General features: G+C 40.8%; 1 protein-coding gene across 2 annotated transcripts in view; it reads left to right on the forward strand.

The window, feature by feature from the left end:
* The window catches only part of aspm (assembly factor for spindle microtubules), a 58,942-nt gene extending 40,153 nt beyond the window's left edge, over positions 1 to 18,789 (forward strand). The window contains exons 21-29 of one of the 2 annotated variants that reach the window (XM_078407737.1): positions 4,276 to 4,435; positions 5,972 to 6,181; positions 6,385 to 6,534; positions 7,777 to 7,968; positions 8,102 to 8,294; positions 12,587 to 12,741; positions 15,261 to 15,437; positions 18,149 to 18,321; positions 18,442 to 18,789. In XM_078407737.1, coding sequence (XP_078263863.1) covers positions 4,276 to 4,435; positions 5,972 to 6,181; positions 6,385 to 6,534; positions 7,777 to 7,968; positions 8,102 to 8,294; positions 12,587 to 12,741; positions 15,261 to 15,437; positions 18,149 to 18,321; positions 18,442 to 18,544 — 1,513 coding nt within the window. In that variant the 3' untranslated portion in view covers positions 18,545 to 18,789. The remainder of the gene's footprint in view (positions 1 to 4,275; positions 4,436 to 5,971; positions 6,182 to 6,384; positions 6,535 to 7,776; positions 7,969 to 8,101; positions 8,295 to 12,586; positions 12,742 to 15,260; positions 15,438 to 18,148; positions 18,322 to 18,441) is intronic. The other variant, XM_078407738.1, reaches the window with a different exon arrangement.
* The last annotated feature ends 715 nt before the right edge of the window (positions 18,790 to 19,504 follow it).

Genomic DNA, 19,504 nt, shown 5'->3' on the forward strand with positions numbered 1-19,504 from the left:
TTTCTGAAAATCAAAATAAACAATAATAATAATAATATATTCCTTTACTTGGCCCACACCGGGGAAATTTACAATGTTACAGCAGCAAAGCAAGAGATCATTCATTATAAATAAAAGTAAAGACAAGGATAAATTGTCATCAGTTTTCTGTGTATTCTTAACTGTTACTGTTGACTCGTCTGCTGGGAGCAGTGCTGGTTGTGCAGTCTCATAGCAGCGGGAAGGAAGGACCTCCTTTATCTCTCCTTCACGCACTTGGGGTGAAGGAGTCTGTCACTGAAGGAGCTACTCAGGGCAGTGACAGTGTCCTGCATGGGGTGGGAGTCGTTGTCCAGCAGCAGTGTTAACTTTGCCATCGTCCTCCTCTCTCCCACCACCTGCACTGAGTCGAAGGGGCAACCCTGGACAGAGCTGGCCTTCCTGACCAACTTGTCTTGTCTCTTCCCTTCCGCTGCTGAGATGCTGCTGCTCCAGCAGACTACTCCATAGAAAATGGCTGATGCAACCACCGTGTTGTAGAAGGTCCTTAGGAGTGCCCCCTGCACTCCAAATGACATGAGTCTCCTTAGCAGATAAAGTCTGCTCTGGCCCTTTTTTGTAGCGCATCGGTGTTTTCGGTCCAGTCCAATTTATTATTGAGGTAAAAAGAATCCACCCTCCTGATGTCCATTCCCTGGATGTTCACCGTCTGACACAACATCTGACTCTGTTGTCTGTCCTGCTATTTACTTCAAAGAATTCCAGCAAATTTGTCAAGCAAAACCTCCCCTTCACAAAGCCATGCTGACTTCAGCCTATTTTATCATTCACTTCTAAGTACTCCGTAACTGCATCCTTTATAATGGACTCTAAAATCTTAACCACCGAAGTCCGACTAACTGGCCTACAGTTCCCACGATTCTGCTTTGCTCCCTTCTTGTGCAGCGTGGTAATATTGGCAATTTTACTATCATCTGCGACCACTCCTGGCTCTAGTGATTCTTGAAATATCACTGTCGCTGCCTCTACAATCTCTGAAGCCACCTCTTTCAGGGTGCAGTCCATCTGGTCCAGGTGACTTGTCCACCTTCCCAAGCACCTTCTCCCTAGTAATAGCCACTCCACTAACTTCCACACCCTGACTCGAATTTCAGGCATGTTGCTGGTGTCTTCCACTGTGAAGACTGATGCAAAAAAATTATTCAACTCCTCTGCCATTACTTTAATCCCCATTATCACTTCTCCTGCATCCTTCTCTAGCTACTCAACTTCCACTCTAGCTTCTTTCTTACTCTTTATATAATTGAAGAAACTCTTGCTATCCTCTTATGTTATTGGCTAGCTTACCTTTGTATTTTATCTTTTCTCCCCGTATTCCCTTTTTTTGTTACCTTCTGTTGTTCTTTAAAAACTTCCAAATCCTCTGGATTTCCACAAATTTTTGCTATGTTATATGCCTTCTCTTAGTTTTATACTGTCTTTGACTTCCCTTGTCAGCCTTGGTCATCTCTTTCTCAACCTAGAATCTTTCTTCCTCTTTGGAATGAAAAGATCCTGCATCTTACGGATTATTCCCAGAATTTTCTGCCATTTCTGTTTGACTGTGACCCCTGCTAGGTCCCTTTCCAGTCAACCTTAGCCAGTGCATGCCTCTGTAGTTCTCTTTGCTCAGCTGCAATACTGACAAATCTGATTTCACCTTCTTCCCCCTCAAATTGCAGATTAAAACTTATCACGTTATGGTCGCTACCTCCTAATGGTTCCTTTACCTTTAGCTCCCTTACATATAAAATCCGGTTTGTTACATAACACTAAATCCAGAATTGCTTTTTCCCTGCTCCAGCTCCACTACAAGCTGCTCTAAGAATCCATCTCGGAGGCACTCTACAAATTCCCTTCTTGGGGTCCAGTACCAATGTAATTTTCCCAGTGTACCTGCATATTGAAATCTCCCATGACTTTACATGCCACTTTTATATCCCGATGTAGCTTGTACCCGCTATCCTGGCTAACGTTTGGGGGCATGTAAATAACTCCTATTAGAGTCTTTTCACCCGTATAATTTCTCAGCTCTATCCACAATAACTCTACATCTTCTGATTCCCTGTCACCCCTCGCTAAGGACTGAATTTCATTCCTAACCAACCAAGCTACCCCACGCCCTCTGCCCACCTTTCCGATAGAACGTATAGACCTGAATATTCAGCTCCCAGCTCTGACCACTTCATTGCTGCCAATTTCCAACCGTGCTACTGGTTCCTTATGCCACTTCCTTATGCTACGTGAATTGTCTATTGTCTATTGAATTCAAATATAATTCCTTCAATTTGGTGTTGACCACCTCTCACAACCATCCCGATTTTACCTGACCTTTCTCTCGTTTCCCTTTTTAAACTTTCTGTCCTGTTATTTCTGGAGACTTCCGGGACCTATTCTGCACTCTCTTTCCCATTAACTCCATGCATACGCTTCCACGTTGTTGACCCCAAAAGAACGTCCTTTTTTGTGTCTATCTTAAACCAGCATCTGCAGTTCCTTCCTACACAATTGAATGTGATCTAAACATAGCACAAAAAGTAAGGAAATTTGTGTTTGGTAGATTATTTCTTTGTTGTAACAATGCTTCTTGGCAATAAATCTTATACCGTTGGAAAGCCTGTTTATTTCCCTTTTAAATGGTGCCACATTTGTAAGGAACATGCATTTGTGGGATGAGCAGCAGAGCTGAGTATATGGGTTGCGCCCATGAAAAAATTGCCAAATCTTCTCTGCCAATGCCAAACAGCTTATTCTGCTGTTGCTATTGACTCTTGTTTTGAGCTTCTGGTACCCCCAGGTGCTGACAAGAATGGGATGCCATCCCACAACAGTGTGTGACCAGGCTGGTGACCAGCATGAGGAGGAGGTGCCAGGCTGTTATGGCTATGTATGGTTCTTCCACACGCTACTGTGGCTCCTGTTTATTAAATGAATAAATTGTTAAATTGCCAATATGTCTTGTTTCTTCAGACTTCAATCATCCAATCCACCAAACAACACCGAACAAGAGTCAATGGCAGAATAAGCTGTTTGGCATTGGCAGAGAAGATTTGGCAGATTTTTCATGGGCGCAACCCACATACTCAGCTCTGCTGCTCATCCCACAAATGCATGTTCCTTACAAATGTGGCACCATTTAAAAGGGAAATAAACAGGCTTTCCAACGGTATAAGATTTATTGCCAAGAAGCATTGTTACAACAAAGAAATAATCTACCAAACACAAATTTCCTTACTTTTTGTGCTATGTTTATATCCTCAATACTGAGATTTACAAATAGTTATCGAGTCTTAGTGATGCAGTGTGGAATCTGGCCCTTCGGCCCAACTTGCCCAACATGTCCCTGCCACACTAGTCCCACCTGCCTGCGCTTGGTCCTTACCCTCTAAACCTGTCCTATCCATGTACCTGTCTAATATTACTTTTTAACCAACCAGAAATACCCCTTTCCCTGATCAATATCTAGCCATAACAAAGCATCTCTTTGGTTCAATAAATTATTTAATGCCACGTCCCTTCATTGGTACTCAACAGGCTTGTTATTATTAGGAGCCAATTCCCTTTAGTAAGAAACTCTCCCGATATTCCTAAAGAGATTAATTGCGTTAGGATCAGGCCACTGGTCCTTTTGTCTTCGCAACCATAATGCGAAGGAGCCAACACGTCAGTAGAGTCCTCTTTGTGTTTCTCTGGAAATTCTTAGTTGTACTCCCAGGCTGTTAGCTCAGTTGCAGGAGCCTTGTTTAAGAGAACAGGAACTGTTTTACCACTTGCACCAACATTCCGTGCCATAAAAATATACACTTTCTGGCAATTTTTCTGAATTGGAAGGATACTAATTTGTGTTAGAGCGTGAGTAATGGGGAAGGATTCAGAAGTTACCACTGGTTTTAAAGAAATTAATTTGCAAATTAATATTGAGAACAAATCACCAGGGTATGTGGATAGACACAAAATGCTGGAGTAACTCAGTTGGTCAAGCTGCATCTCTGGAGAAAATGGATAAATGATGTCATCTATCCATTTTCAGATGTGTCTTGACCCGAAACATCACCTCCTGAGAATTCTCCAGAGATGCCTGACCCACTGAGTTACTCCAGCATTTGTGTCCATCTTTGGTATCGACTAGCATTTATAGTTCCTTTTTATTTCTAGTGTACGTGGGTTGTTTTGATTAAGTCGTTGAATGATAAGTCCTCTAAATGTTAAATGTATTTTGAATTAAATTAATAACATTTGTAAATTTTGCGGTTGTAGGTTTCTAAAAATGCAGGTTGCCACAATTGTTATTCAACGTAGATGGAAAGTGGCTGTGGCAGCAAGGAAATTGGAGCATGCAAAACGCAGGAGAGCCAAGGCAGCTGTCAGAATCCAGGCCTTTTACAAAGGATGTAAAGTCAGAAAACAAATGATCAGGGTAACTTATTTTTGATAGTGAACTATGGTAGTGGCTTTAAGCAATTTGCAACCTGTTGAAATAAAAACAAAATGCTCAACACTGGAGGTCAGAAAACGTGTGGAATGTGAAATAGTAGTCTGCCAAGCTGCTCAATAGTTGTAGAGTGCCCAGGTCAACTCATTCCTGATGCCTGCACCTATGCATTATGGTACAAAACTTCAGAGTGAACTGTGGGTATGATGTCAATGCATCTGACGCTTCAGCTTTGTTGGGACACTCAACACTGAGTCGAGGGATAGAACAGAAATGGTCTGAGGGGACAGGATGCACTTCTGTGTGACATTCTTCTCTTACATTCCCCACGTGTTTAAGCATGGAGACAAACCAGAGTCAGTTCCAGGGTCATGGAAGGAATGTATGTCAGCACTAGATTTCACTTGGATCATAAGAGCTGCAGGCCCAGAATGACAACAATTTACTCTGGTCCAGAGGAAATTGCTCTGAATATAATGCCCACTGAAGCCGCTGGCCAGAGTGCTGTCCCTAATCAAATCAAGTGGGTTTTTTGTATCACTCCATTCCCCTCCCTCTGTTCATTTTCTTCTCTGCCTTAACCCAATCCACACTCATACATGTGCTTTTCCTCTGCAGAAATCAGTGTATAATTTTAACTTCAGCAGAACGCTGCCGTTTCTGGTTTGTCTGCTATTGAATGATTTACACTAGATTGGAAACTAGGTTACGATGGGAGAGTTGCGGCGGATTTGAATAATTTCTTCAATAGACGCGGTCAATTTATATTAAAGGAAAAAGAATAATTGAAGTTCATTCCTTTACCTTAAAATTAAATGTTCATACATTGATTCGAGATGGAATAAAAGTAGCCGTATCCAATTTTGTTTGTTGTTTTGTGATTGGAATATTTTTATTGGTAACTTAAAACCATAAGTTATATTCTACACTTTAAGCAAATAGGGTTTTTTTCTTTTGGGGAGAGCAGCTTTGGGTTGTTTGTTGTATCTAGATTGACATGCATCTTCTCTCCGATTGCAAGACTCCTGTGCCACAGTGAAAACTCCCATCACCATTTAAAGCCTGCAGTTGAAGATCACTGCATGACCCCATGCTTTCTTCACCTCTTTGCCCTGCTTTGCAGTCCACTCTTCATCAGTTAATGCATTTGTGTAACTGCATAATTGCTTGTTTCTTTTCCATTCATTAAACTCTGCATAGAACTTGGAATTTTGCACCACTTTATTACGGCACTGATTTATTCACAAAATGCTGGAGTAACTCAGCAGGTCAGGCAGCATCTCGGGAGAGAAGGAATGGGTGACGTTTCGGGTCGAGACCCTTCTTCAGACTGATCTTACGGCACTGGTTTACCCCTCCCCTCATCTAGTAACTTAATTTCTTCAAAGAATCTTGTTATGCTTACAAAGCACGATCCATTGATCCAATATGTGATATTGAATGAAGCTTAATTAGTTGGAACAAATAGAACTGCCAAATCATTGTACTTTGAGTGCTTATCATCTTTTATTGGAATTGCAGAAACATGAAGCAGCTACTCGAATTCAACTTGCATTCGGAGCTTATACCCAAAGAAAGAAGTTTCTTCAGCAAAGAAAGGCTGCAATGGCTATACAGAGACAATATCGAGCATGGCATCTTGCACAAATTGAAAATGCGAAATACAATAAAGTTAGAAAGTCACTCATTTGCTTGCAGTCTGTTTGTCATGGGTGGTTGGTTCGCAAAAAGGTATAATTAGTAATGCTGTTACTCCAGCACTTTGTGCCTTTTTAACATTGACATTTTGTGGAAAGTTGTAACGAGTCTATCATTTAGAGTTCATATTTGGAAATATGAACTTTGTGATGACTGGAATGCTACAAAAGTGTATTTTGCTGTGGTATGGTCATGCCACGTTAAATAATAATCTTTTTACTTATCCTCATATACAGCTTGCTGAGAAAAAAGCAGCACAAAGGAGGCTTTGTTTCATTGCTGCTGCTTATCACAATATTTGCGTTGTTAAGATTCAGAAAGCATTCAGAGACTATATGACTCTTAAACGTGCAAAAGCCAAGATCAACTCAGTCATTTATATTCAGGTAATAAATAATGGAAAAGATGAACTCGCTGATCAACGTTTTTTAAGTCTCTGAAAATCTAGAGTTTGACATGTTAACAAAAGAGCTAATCTGGTCATGTTATAACAATATAAAATATTGTTTGGAGGAGTTACTCCAGCCTTGCCATTTACTACATATTTGCTTCAAAAGATTCAAGGGTCATTTTAACAATTGTAATCTGTACTGAAAAACGCATTTTTCACATCTACCTAACATTTCCATGAGATGTTCAAGAGACAATAAAATATGACAAATTCCTCCTTTATCACTGGTGCGTTCTAATTGTGGAAGGAGAGACTGAAAGGTAAAGGGAGAAATGAGTGTCCATCTAGGTCAGGCACAGAGAAAAGAGGAGGTGTAATAGCAGGACGGTGCTCATTTCTCTCTTTCCCTTTCCCCATTTCTCCTTTCCCACCCCATCATTCCCTTCCAGCAATATTCATTTCTCTGGCTTCCCAATTCATGTATTTCCCCCTCATCTCACACTTTTTGTCTTTTCATGCCTGGCCTTTGTCACCCATCTCCCAATCAAAAGTCTGCCCGCATCTGTATCCACCTATCACTTGCCAGGCTTTGTTCCGCCCCCCACCATGCCTCTAGCTTTCTACTTCTTACGACAATCAGTCTAAAGAAGGGTCCCAACCCAAAATGTGGCCTATTCATGTTCTATAGAGATGCTGCCTGAGCTGAGTTACTCCAGTCTTATGTCTTTGTGTAAACCAGCACCTGCAGTTCCTTGTGTCTGCAAAGCTTTCCACTTAGTTTGGAAATTAGTGATTCTATATACCCCTGCCTGAGCATAAACTGTTCATCCGGCAAAAGCAAAATGCATAAGGGGCAAAACATTGCCACAGCCAACAGCAGCTGCCTGACAACTACCGGCACCCAAGTTAAACCCTGACCTCCACTGTGTGTGGCGTTTGCATGTTCCCCCTGTGCGTGGATGTTCTCCAGGTGCTCTGGTTTCTGCCCATGTACACTAGGTCTGCGTGTTTGTATGTTCATTGATTACTGTAAATTGTCCCTGATACATAGGTGAATTATACAATCTGTGGGGGGGGGGGGGATGACTTGTGTTGCTATGCTGTGTGTTTTAGACAGCCCATGTTTTTTTTAAATTGTCTTTCAGGTCTATCTCTGACGGGATCACAAAGGTGTCTTCATTTCTGTGAAACAAATCAAATTGTCTTTTAAAATTGTTGTCTCCCCCTTACCTTGTAGAGATGGTTCCGGACTTGGCTCCAGCGCAGCCGATATATTAATGAACGTGAAAAGATCATTGTATCACAGCGGATTGTGAAAGCTTGGCTGTTGCGAAGGCATAGGGCAGCTGTTGTCATTCAAAAATCTGTCCGGAAGTTTCTTTATAAAATGCAGGCAAAGAGAACTTGCCGTGGAATTATCAGAATGCAGGTTGGTTTTTACAGTCATTGGAGCATTCATGGCGTTATTGTGAGAAGAAAAAATGTGCATTTCATTGTTTTGTGTGGGTGTTTGGAAAGGTGTGTTGCATACCAATTTAGTCTCATTTTTCTCATTTTTGCAGGCTGTATGGAAAGGATATTGGTTGCGAAAGAAAATGAGAAATCCTCAAATCATTGCGATCAGACACCGCATGCTACAGGCCAATCAGAACAGCCATGAGGATCAGAAATTGGGGAACAGAACGGCTGTGGCTGTGGATTCCATTCTTAAATATAAACATTTCTCCTCCATTCTTGCAGCCTTACAGCATTTAGGTTTGTTGATACTCATTTTCCACAAACTTTATATAAATCTAAAAGTTATTGAGCAGTTTCCAACAACATTTGAAATTCAGCATACTTCATAAAGTTTTTTGTTTCTCGTACATTTCCCAGGTATGATTCTACGTCCATCGGTTCAAATTGATTTCCACCAGTGGTTCTTATAATTCTCACATACTTACCCAAGTGTTCTGTTTCACTTGCCCTGCTTTAGGATTGGTGTCATTAAGCTGAAGAGTGCAGAGAGGATTTACAACAATGGTGGCAAGGCATGATATAGGGAGAGGTTGGGCAGGCTAGGACTCTATTCCTTGGAGCGCAGGAGATGGAGGGGTGATCTTATCCAGGTGTATAAAATCATGAGGGGAATGATAGGGTGAATGCGGTCTCTTTTACACGGGGTAGGAGAATCAAGAACCAGAGGGCATGTGTTTAGGGTGAGAGGGGAAAGATTTAATGGGAACCTGAGGGCCAACTTTTTCACTCAGATGCTGGTGAGTATATTGTACGAACTGCCAAAGGTAGTTGGTGCTGATACAAGAACAACATTTAAAAGACACTTGGATAGATAGATAAACGGATTGGAAAGGTTTAGAATGAGATGGATCAAATGCCAGCGAATGGGACTAGCTGAAATGGGTTATCTTGGTCGGCATGGATGAGTTGGGCTGAAGGGCCTGCTTCCTTGCAGCATGACTCCACAATGCACCTTTTTCTCTCCTGAGTACATTTTTCTCGTGTAAATGTCACACAGACGTTACCAGGTGGTGTGTTTTACTGCACGATTGTGACTGATATCTGGTTATATACGAATAAGAAATAGAAATTCATTCTCATTCAGACTCGTGGGGAAAATGAATCTGGATATATTGGTGAGTTATTTGCCAAAACGCAGGATAAAGAGTGCAGAACTGTTGTCCTTGTACCTCTTAAATGAACTCCCGATGCGCATATTTGATCGATGCAACAAATATTAGTGTTCAGATGAGGTTGATAAATGACAACCTTCATTTTTATCATTATCCTTTACACTATTTACCTCTCTTTCCTGTGTTTACTGCATAGTGTGTTGGTTTTGCAACATCAAATCACTTATTTTTATACAGACTTGTTCATTGTTTCTTTACCGTTGGTCTTTTTGACCCCGTGTATTTAAAAATTAGAATTTAAAAAAAACAATATTACAAGTGGGATATTTGGAATTAAACTAATTTTGAATTGTAAATCCTGCACTGGTTCTGCACTTTTGACAATGTTTTCAGAATACCGGCTGGTGTTCATTGTCGTTGACTATTCTTAACTATTCAGTTACTCTATGTAACTATTCAGTTACTCATTCTCATGGCATCGTCTACAGTGAACTGTCCAGATACTGCTCCATTTCTTGCTTCCAATTCTTATCGAAGATCTTTGTACGTTCCCTCTACTTTTATGGTTTCTTCTTTCATATGCTCTTATTCTTTGATCTGGTTCATTCTCTTCACAACGTGGTGATGATCAAAATCAACAAAGGCCATCACTTGTTACTGATCTATTATACTGGCTAATTGGCTTCTAAATACATTTGATATGCTTTACTTCTCATACACAGATTTCCCATGTGGCTCCAACTTCTAACTGTCCAAAGAGCCACTTTCCTATCCTTTGCATAAACTATGCTTCCAAAATTCATCTAAGTCCTGATTTTTCTTATCTATTGCCCCAGTGACATCATCTCTTGGCTTCACAAAATGCTGGAGTAACTCAGTGGCTCAGACCGCATCTCTGGAGAGAAGGATGGGTGACGTTTCAGGTCGAGACCCTTCAGACTGAAGTCTGAAGAAGGGTCTCGACCCGAAACGTCACCCATTCCTTCTCTCCAGAGATGCTGCCTGACCCGCTGAGTTACTCCAGCATTTTGTGATACTTTCGATTTGTACCAGCATCTTCAGTTATTTTCCTACTCATCTCTTGGTTTAATTGTCATGGGTTATATCTGACACCAAGTTGCAGCTGGAACCAGAATTTCCCTGCCTCCCACAGTGGATAAACAAAATACATTGTTCCTTCCCTCTCATTTGCTGCCCTTTAACTTTGGCCACTTCGTGCAGTTGCCCTATCCATTCTTTACAGAATCCCCTGTTTACAATAATATTACCCCTCATTCTTCTCAACTCCAGTAAGTATAAGTTCCAGCCAAAGATACTATAGGAGCTAGATAGACCACTCGACCCTAAAAACCAGTGCCAGATAAAAATCTGTGAATTGATAGATGAGATATATTCTGCATTTTTATGGTATCATCACACATACTGTTCCCCAAAACACTGATTACACTGTGAGAGGCATAGCGAACAGCGGGTTTTGCCTACTAAAATGGCAGACATTACGCTCTTTTACATATTACACTTCCGTATAGGCGATTTCAACGGAGTGGTCCATCTTGTTCCTCTCGTATCTTTGGTTCCAGCTATCTCTGCTTCAGTTCTTCATCCCAAGAATCCAACTAGTGAGCCTTATATGAATTGTCTCCAATGTAATCACTGTGGAGATTAAAACTCTTCATAGTCTTTAATACTCCATACCTTACAGTAAAGACCGTCTGAAGAAGGGTCTCGACCCGAAACGTCACGCATTCCCTCTCCTAGATGCTGCCTGACCTGCTGACTTACTCCAGCATTTTGTGATACAGTAAAGACCATTATTCCATTAGCCTTACTAATTACTAGCTGCATCTTCATGCCAGCTTTATGTTTCATGTGCTATGAATGCACATTCCCATGAACCACAACATTTTAGTTTAATTTATTGTCAAGTGTGCCAAAGTACAGTGAAAATTTTTTGTAGCTCCACTCAGTTTAAATAATTTGCTTTTCCATTCTTTCCAATGTGATCATCTTTGCATTTGCTCGCATTATATTTTAGCTGCCAGCTACATGCCATCTTGTTTAACCTATCTATATCTGAGTCTGAAGAAGGGTCTCGACCCGATTGGGCACCCATTCCTTCTCTCCAGTGATGCTGCCTGCCCCGCTGAGTTACTCCAGTATTTTGTGTCTGTCTTCTATCTATATTCCTTCGCAAGCTCATTGTGTCTACACCTATTTTTGTACCTTCAAGTTTAACTGTAGAACATTCAGTCTTTTAATTCAGGTAATCATTCAATATTATAACTAGTTGTGGCATCATCACTGATCAGCGACTGATTTGCCTCCGTTATTGACTGGAGTTATACTGGTTATTGATTGCCTCTATGGAGGTATTAATGGATGAGGGTTTCAAGAGCAAATAAGGCAATATCCTTGTCAATCTTCCCTGCACCCTTTCCAACTTTATGCCATCAATGAGTGCTGAATGTGGTGCAGAAATTGAGTTTATCAGTGTGTGTGTATATATAGATATATATATCAAAAAATTAAAAGTCATGACTTTGCAAGGTTATCATTCAGGTGAGAAATGCAAAGGGGAGCTCAAGCGTTTTCAGTACAAGGACAGGAAGAGATGCTGTAATGGTAATTTGGCAATGGCCATGAATAAGAACAGAATCAAACAACAATTGTCCAACTCGGCTCAACCTATACAAAAACATGAGGAGAATTATGTGACCAATTGTGGTGTAGTGAGATTGAGAATAATAAAAATTGACCATGTACCCCAATCAGTCACAGGAGATCTATTTTGATCAGGTACACTGCAGTACTATAACTGGCACCAAATAGCACAATGGATGTGGGTTTGGATGGCAACAACATTTCCTTAACTTCAGATGAAAGATGACATAATTTGTTATGGACTTGTCCATTTTCTTTGTTGCTAACAGCTATGGATTGCAGGTTTGAAAGGAAAGGATAGGCGGTATTTGAGAAAGCAAAGGCATTTATTGTTGGCTCGCATGTGTCCAGCAAAGAAAAGGGAGTATAACCAATTTAGTGGCGAGAATTAAAGGAGCACGAGAAAGGTCCTGCAACCAAAATAAGAAAACGGGCTTGTGATATTAGAAGAAAAACTGAAGAGAAAGTAAATAGCTTGTGTGAAAGGGCAGGGGGGGGGGGGGTCATTTTGGAGAGTTTGTTATTGTGTGTTGAGATGTGCAGTTTAATGTTAGTGGGAGGGAAGTCTGATCGCTAGAACTTAAAGATGGATTAACGTAGAGAAATCCAATTGACGCCTTTTTCTCACATGTTTTGTGATGTTCGGCCATATTAAAAAAATATTTTAAGTGGAAATTGGTCATCTCAGTCACTGATTTATTTACGAATTCTAATCTTAAAAGATTTTGACTGGTTTTGCCATTAATTTCATTTCAGAAGTTGCAACCAGGCTATCAGCAGTTTGTTGTGAAAATCTTGCTCAAAGTGGAGCAACACCAATTATTTTCACATTGATTAGAAGTTGTAACCGCAGTGTGCCCTGTATGGATGTCATTAAATATGCAGTTCAAGTTCTTTTCAATCTTTCAAAGGTACAGTATGAAGTCTCTCCCAATTGTTATTTTTGTTATTTATTCCTCATAAGCAGTTTGGTTCTTTATATATTTGATCTTTTCAGCTAAACATTATTATCAAATTCTCCTTTTGGTAATAGATACTTGTGCAACGCTATTTGACATTGTAAGACCCAAATGTTACACAATTTCCCTGGGTCATACCATTGATTTTCAGTTATCTGGAATTTACATGGATTTGCCAGAATTCAATTCATAATGTATGTGTATGAATTCATTAGACTGTGACCGTAAAGGAGTAGGTTTAACATAGTACTTAAAGTCATATCTGTGCTTTCCAACAACTGTATATTTTCAATTGCTCCGTGCACTGAAATTGTTTAACTGTAGGTAGTCTCTTCGTTTTGCAGTTAAGTATTTTTTTGAACGATTTGTTTACACATATCTTAAAATGAGAGAATAAATATTTGCGACCTGCATTTACTAACCTGTTGTAGGAGAGCTGCTGAAATAGGAATTGATAATTGGTTCATTTAGTTTGTCTTTTTATTCTCCTGTTTGCTGCATGGAGTTCAAGTCTTGTTGAGCTTGCACAAGTATGATAAATTGCAGGTATAATGAAAGTTCTGATGACCCCCAAAACTGTACATGCTGGAATCTTGAACAAAACACAGTGCTGGAGGAACTCTGGATGAAGAAGGGTTTCGACCCATGACTTTGTCTGTCTATTCCTCCACATGTTCTCGAACCCACTGAGTTCCTCCAGCACTGTGGGTTTTCTCAGGGTTCCAGCATCTCTAGTTTTTTTTGTCTCCATTTTATTGCACTACTATGAAATTTCAAAGTATGCCTACTTCAAAGAAGTTCTCCTCCTCTGGGATTTCCATGATAACCCCTCTCACGGGTCCCCAACAGTGATTCCTGCTGCTCTTTGACTATATTCTGAGCTGGACTTACTACTGCAACCACATGTCTTTCCCCAATATATGCCTTGACCATCTTGTCCCATGCGATTTCCAGTTGCTTGGCTTCCCCTTTGGCCAAACTTGGATCTAAGCTAAAAATCTTGTTTGTAGGTGGGCGGTATTCCATTATCAAGATAGAATCAGGATTGTACAGGTTGATTGAATGGTTATAGAAAAGTAGCTCTTCCTGAACCTGGTTGTGTGAGACTTCAGGCTTCTGCACATCCTGCCTGATGGTAGCAGCAAGAAGAGGTTATGGTGTGGATCCATGATGATAGATGCTGCTGCTTGAGGCGGCATCTTGTGCAGATGCTTTCAATTGAGGGGAGGATGGTTGGGTTCATCACTCACTGCGGCCCCTTGAGTTCCTTTGTGTAGGAATTACAATACAATATCAGATGCGGTCAGTCACGATACTTTCCACAGTGTACCTCTATATGTTTAAGAGTATTTGGTGACATGTTTAATCTCTTTAAACTTTTAAGAAAGCTGACTTGCCAGCATGCCGCCTCAGTGAATACGTTTGGATGCTTTGTCCAGCTTTTGTCTTTCGATATGTTAATACACAGTAAATTGCAGCTGCTGTCTCTCTCTGCCATCGACCCACTGAAACTGTTGTGAGCTCTCCCCTTTCTGAAGTTAATAATTAGTCCCTTGCTCTTGTTGATGCTGAGCTAGAAGTTGTTGTTTTGGCAGCATTCAACCTGGTATTCTATCTCTTCTGTATATTGACTCTTCACCTGTGATTTGGCCAGCCACAATGGTGCGCCTGGAGTCTTTGGTTTTGTCACGATAATCATTTTTCAATTAGTCTACAGTAGCCCATTCATATATGGCATGGGCAACAAGTGATAGCTCTAGGAAGCGTATTTCCAGCTTTCCCGAACCAGGCATTCCATATTTCCTGAGGGTGAGGCAGGTTAGCAGGGTGTACATAATCTATTGTGTTCTACCAATGCAGACCTTGCTCTTGCTGCTTGCAGCTTTGCTTTGTGAAATTGTTCATGGTATCGCATAATCTGCTCTTTCTCTTTTCTTTCATATAAATACCTTTTTGGTGGGAAAATTTATTATTGACTAGACCAAGTGGACCCGTTGAGCCCAAACCTGCATTGGTGCAGCACCCACTCCCCCCTTCCCCGCCTCCCTCCCTCCCCCTTCCTCTCCGCCCCCTCTCCATCCCCCTTATCCTCCCCCTCCCTCTCCCCCCACTCCATCCCCCTTATCCTCCCTCCCACCCTCTCCCTCCCTAAGAGATAGATTTAAACTTAAAAATGTGAATAACTTTACAAATTTAACACCAATTTCAATGAAACATCTTCCATTAGCACCAAAGGGACGACGGTGAATAAGGTGGGCCTAAAATTGTTGCGCTATCGTGTATCGTTTTGACTAGTTCAGGAACAAACAAACACACAAGAGTTTTATTTTATAGATAGTGAAGCATGTGGTTAATCAAAGTTGGCAAATGGTCGATTATTCTTTAAGATTTCCTCTCTGGAGGATGGATTTTCAACTTTTAATTCTAATTGACTAAAAATATATATTTATTTTGTTCTCCCTGCCCTTCAGTATGAGAAAACGGCTTCAGTGGTTTATGAAGTGGACAATTCTGTGGATACCTTACTCGATCTGTTGTACATGTACAGAGGGAAAGCGGGTGATAAGACGTCTGACAAATGTGGCAGCATTTTTACAAAGGCTTGCTGTTTACTTGCCATTCTGTCACAGGAGTCAACCAAAGCACTGGTGAGTATAGGTTTGCATTGCCAAAATGCTTCCCCTGTATTGATGAATATGTCATGGAAAAATGAGCATGATAGAACAATTAACTTCAAAGAATAGGCTGGAAAGCAAGTAGCAATTGGGAATGGTTGATGTGGTGAGGTTCAATTTCATTGCCTTTCCCCTTATTTTTCCATTTTGATTGCCGTCGCATCTGGATACGGAGCCAGCTAATCTCCAGTACATTGAAGTAACTAGTCCGACATCTGAATAATCTATAGGTAGACACAAAATGCTGGAGTAACTCAGCGGGTCAGGCAGCATCTCTGGAGAGAAGGAATTGGTGACGTTTTGGGTCGAGACCCTTCTTCAGGCTGATGTAATGGGAGGGGGCGGGACAGAGATAGAATGTAGTCAGAGACAGGAAGACTAGTGGGAGAACTGGGAAGGGGGAGGGGATAGAGAGGGAAAACAGGGACTATCTGAAGTTAGAGAAGTCAATGTTCATACCGCTAGGGTGTAAACTACCCAAGCAAAATATGAGGTGTTGTTTCTCCAATTTGCGCTGGACCTCACTGACAATGGGGAAGGCCCAGGGCAGAATGGTCAGATTGGGAATGGGAGGGGGAAGTTGAAGTGCTGAGCCACCGGGAGAAAAGTCTCGACCCGAAACGTCACCCATTCCTTTTCTCCTCTGAGTTACTCCAGCATTTTGTGTCTACCTTTGATTTTAACCAGCATCTGGTTTCTTTCCATATACCTCTGAATAATCGTTGGCAAGCTAGTCTATGCAAAGGATAAGATCCAATTCCATGTCATGCTTGATCTTAGAGGTGTCATTTTAGAAATATGCTCCAGTCTCACACTTTTATTTCTGTACATAATTTTGAAGTCACTTGTGGCATTCTTGATATGCCTCCAGCATATCACGCCTTCATAAATGAAATCACCACAAATTAGGTATCAAAAAGGCAACCTTTACGTAAAAGCTGAGAATTGATCACGTGCCGTGAGACATTCTAGAGCACTGGAGAGAAGGATATGTAAGAGTGAGGAGGGCTTGCTGCACAAACTGGCTTTTCCCCTCATGGTCATGTGCTTCAGTTTTGTGACATGAAGGAGACTTTCAGTCTACTCATTCAAGTTCATCCTGAAAGTTTCTTGACTGGGCTATGTGAGAGTAAATTTTCCAAGTTGGTGTGTCGTTAAATTTCATTTACGTTGTAATTAACTGGTGGTTAGTAAAGGTGACAGCACACGTTGACACAAGAAGTTCAGGTAACTGTAATGCTTTCTTGAAAACACACATTTACGTCTGTCGGGCCACTGATATACAAGAATTGGGTAATTTACCAACCACGTGTGACAGTTCGGATCTGACTTTGTGGTAAAGTGAATCATTTAAAAACCATAGCACTTAATCCCACTGCCATCTTAAGCCCCAAGATAAATCTGGTACCTTGTTGCTGCAAAGCAGTACTTAGGTTCAGTGAATATTAGTTGGATGAAAACTTAGCTTTAAAGGAGATCGAAATATCGCTTTTGTAAAAATAATGTTTCCACTGGCATCTCCACAAAAGGACTTCTGAAAGATTATATCTGATCTCTGGTTTTTGCCAAGGATACAGGAAGAGATGGTAGCGATATGGTGAAATTCTTTATTCATTAAAGATCATTAAAATTGCACTATACATAAGGACAATTATAACCATACCCAAGTGCCACGATTGCAGTGTTAGAATAGTAGATTGCACTGAGGCAGCACAGTGTTGGCACATTTTCAGCACCAACTTGTGCCCTTCAGGTTTTACCTTCTCCAAAATATTGTGTCTTATCATGACCTTAGAGGCCTGTTGACCTGGATGCAGCACTACATTGGAATTGCAGGGGTCGGCCTGGCAATGCTGTCTTACACTGCGGCTCTGTTGCCCCGTGCCGCTGCATGCTGCGAGGATCTGCGTGCTCGTCTGACCGCTGTGGGGTCTCCAGTGGAGGGTGATACACGCCATCCACTGCCTGCTGCACGCCACTAACACCGCGACCTGTGAATGCGTTGTGCCTTACTTCCTGCAGTCTCCATGCCCTGGTGTGTCTCACGCAGCCGACCTGTAAACCCCCAAAGTACCTCTGAACATGTCTGATGCAGGGCTATTGGCCGTTCACCAGCATCGATGCTCTCCTCCGTCATCTTCTATCACGTTTTAATATATTTATTTTAAGCAACCCAGATATTTTCCCACCATTAGTTTGTCATTCTCAAGAATTGTTCCAATTTATCCATGCAATATTAGGTTGATGTCCTTAAGGGAGAGTTGGTAACCATGTTATACTGTCTGGTTTGTATTTGCTTGTCTCAGTAGTAGCTTTGTTGGGACGGCTGGTTTTCGTGGAAGGCAGCACAGCCTGGGTGTTGGGTAAGACCCTGCCCGAAGCCATGTTGACCCCACCCAGCAGTTTATTGAGCAGCTCATTGTTGAGGATGGCGAGCTGCTGATGCTGGGGGTGATCTAGGTTGTCTTGTCGCGGGTCTTGCTGTCTGCCAGTTGTAAGATATGGGTGGTAAGATATTCACTCCCACTTGTTTAGCATCATGCCCATTGCAAAGGAGCCAGTGGGTACAACCGACAGGAAGCTGTGAGCCTGCCCAAAACATGATTGAATCTCTGCTTTGGTTAATGGTTACAAATATCAGTAATTTAAATAAATGTGAAACTAATGGTAGATTTTGCTTCTAGGAGGTCCGTAGCATGCCCAAAGCAGCAGATCGAATCAGAAATATTTACAAGCTAACGGTGAGGAAACATAAAATGGATGCAAACAGAATCAACATTAAGCAACGGATGCAAACCCCTCACAATGGCTGTTTATATATTCCAGCCACTCCAGTACGAACGAGAGCAGTTTCTAAGTAAGCATCCATTCATTCACTGTTTTGATTGTTCATTGCTGGCATTCTCTTGCATTGCCCACTTGTTTTTTAAAAAATTCTCCTGTCACTATTAAATGTTCATACTTTTCTGTATTACAGATTAAAACCAGACTGGGTCTTGAGGAGAGACAATGTGAAAGAAGTTGTGGATCCTTTAAAGGCAATTCAGTTAGTAGTGGATACACTCGGAATTTCTATTTAACATAAGAATAAGGAAAACGTTAGTTTTATTGCTGGATATATTCTTTTAAATGTGTATGCAAAAATAATCTTTGAAACGTTACCAATTTGTATTGCTTGTATATTGCGAAAATTGGATAAATATGGTTTGGTTATCCCAGAGACTTTTGTATACGTGTGATTTATCATGGTAAAATGTTATTGTCCATCTTTAATCGCATAAATATTGAAGATGGCATTATTTCAATGAGTTGTTTTTTAAGTTTAAGAACATTTTTAAATATTTCTTTGTACAGTTTGTTTACAAAGTGTGTCCTTTTTGCATCTTAAGGAAAAGAAATAAATGTTTACAATATTGCATCCAATGTGGTAAATAGAAATGTCTTGATGTTGTCCTCTTTCCTGGCTCTTGATAAATTATGGTTAATAGGTTAAAGTAGGGGATGGAAGCATCATACACAGGAACTTGTCACAGCCTATTACCCTGGTCTCCACCCAACCACAATACAGTTAATAGCTGTAAGTATTTAGCAAATAGTGTTTTATAGTCATAAGAGAATAATACACTCAACTCCTTTAGGTAGTTCATTTCTGAAAGTGGGCTTGGTGCTATTTCACTTGTGATTTGTTACATTAAAATATTTCACACAAAAAAATAACTATTTTATAGAGAGTCTTGCCTCTGGTTGGTGCTTTGTTTATCTCAGGAGGGATCCAGATGATCTTGTGAATGCAACAAAAAAAAATAGCATGCAGATGTATCAAGTAGTTAAAGAAAATAACTGCAGATGCTGGTACAAATCGAAGGTATTCATTCACAAAATGCTGGAGTAACTCAGCAGGTCAGGCAGCATCTCAGGAGTTCACAAAACCCATTCCTTCTCTCCTGAGATGCTGCCTGACCTGCTGAGTTACTCCAGCATTTTGTGAATAAATATCAAGTAGTTAAGGTAAATTACATATTGCCCATTATTACTTTGGA

The sequence above is a fragment of the Rhinoraja longicauda genome, chromosome 11 (genome assembly GCF_053455715.1).
Source record: "Rhinoraja longicauda isolate Sanriku21f chromosome 11, sRhiLon1.1, whole genome shotgun sequence".
Classification (NCBI taxonomy): domain Eukaryota; kingdom Metazoa; phylum Chordata; class Chondrichthyes; order Rajiformes; family Arhynchobatidae; genus Rhinoraja; species Rhinoraja longicauda.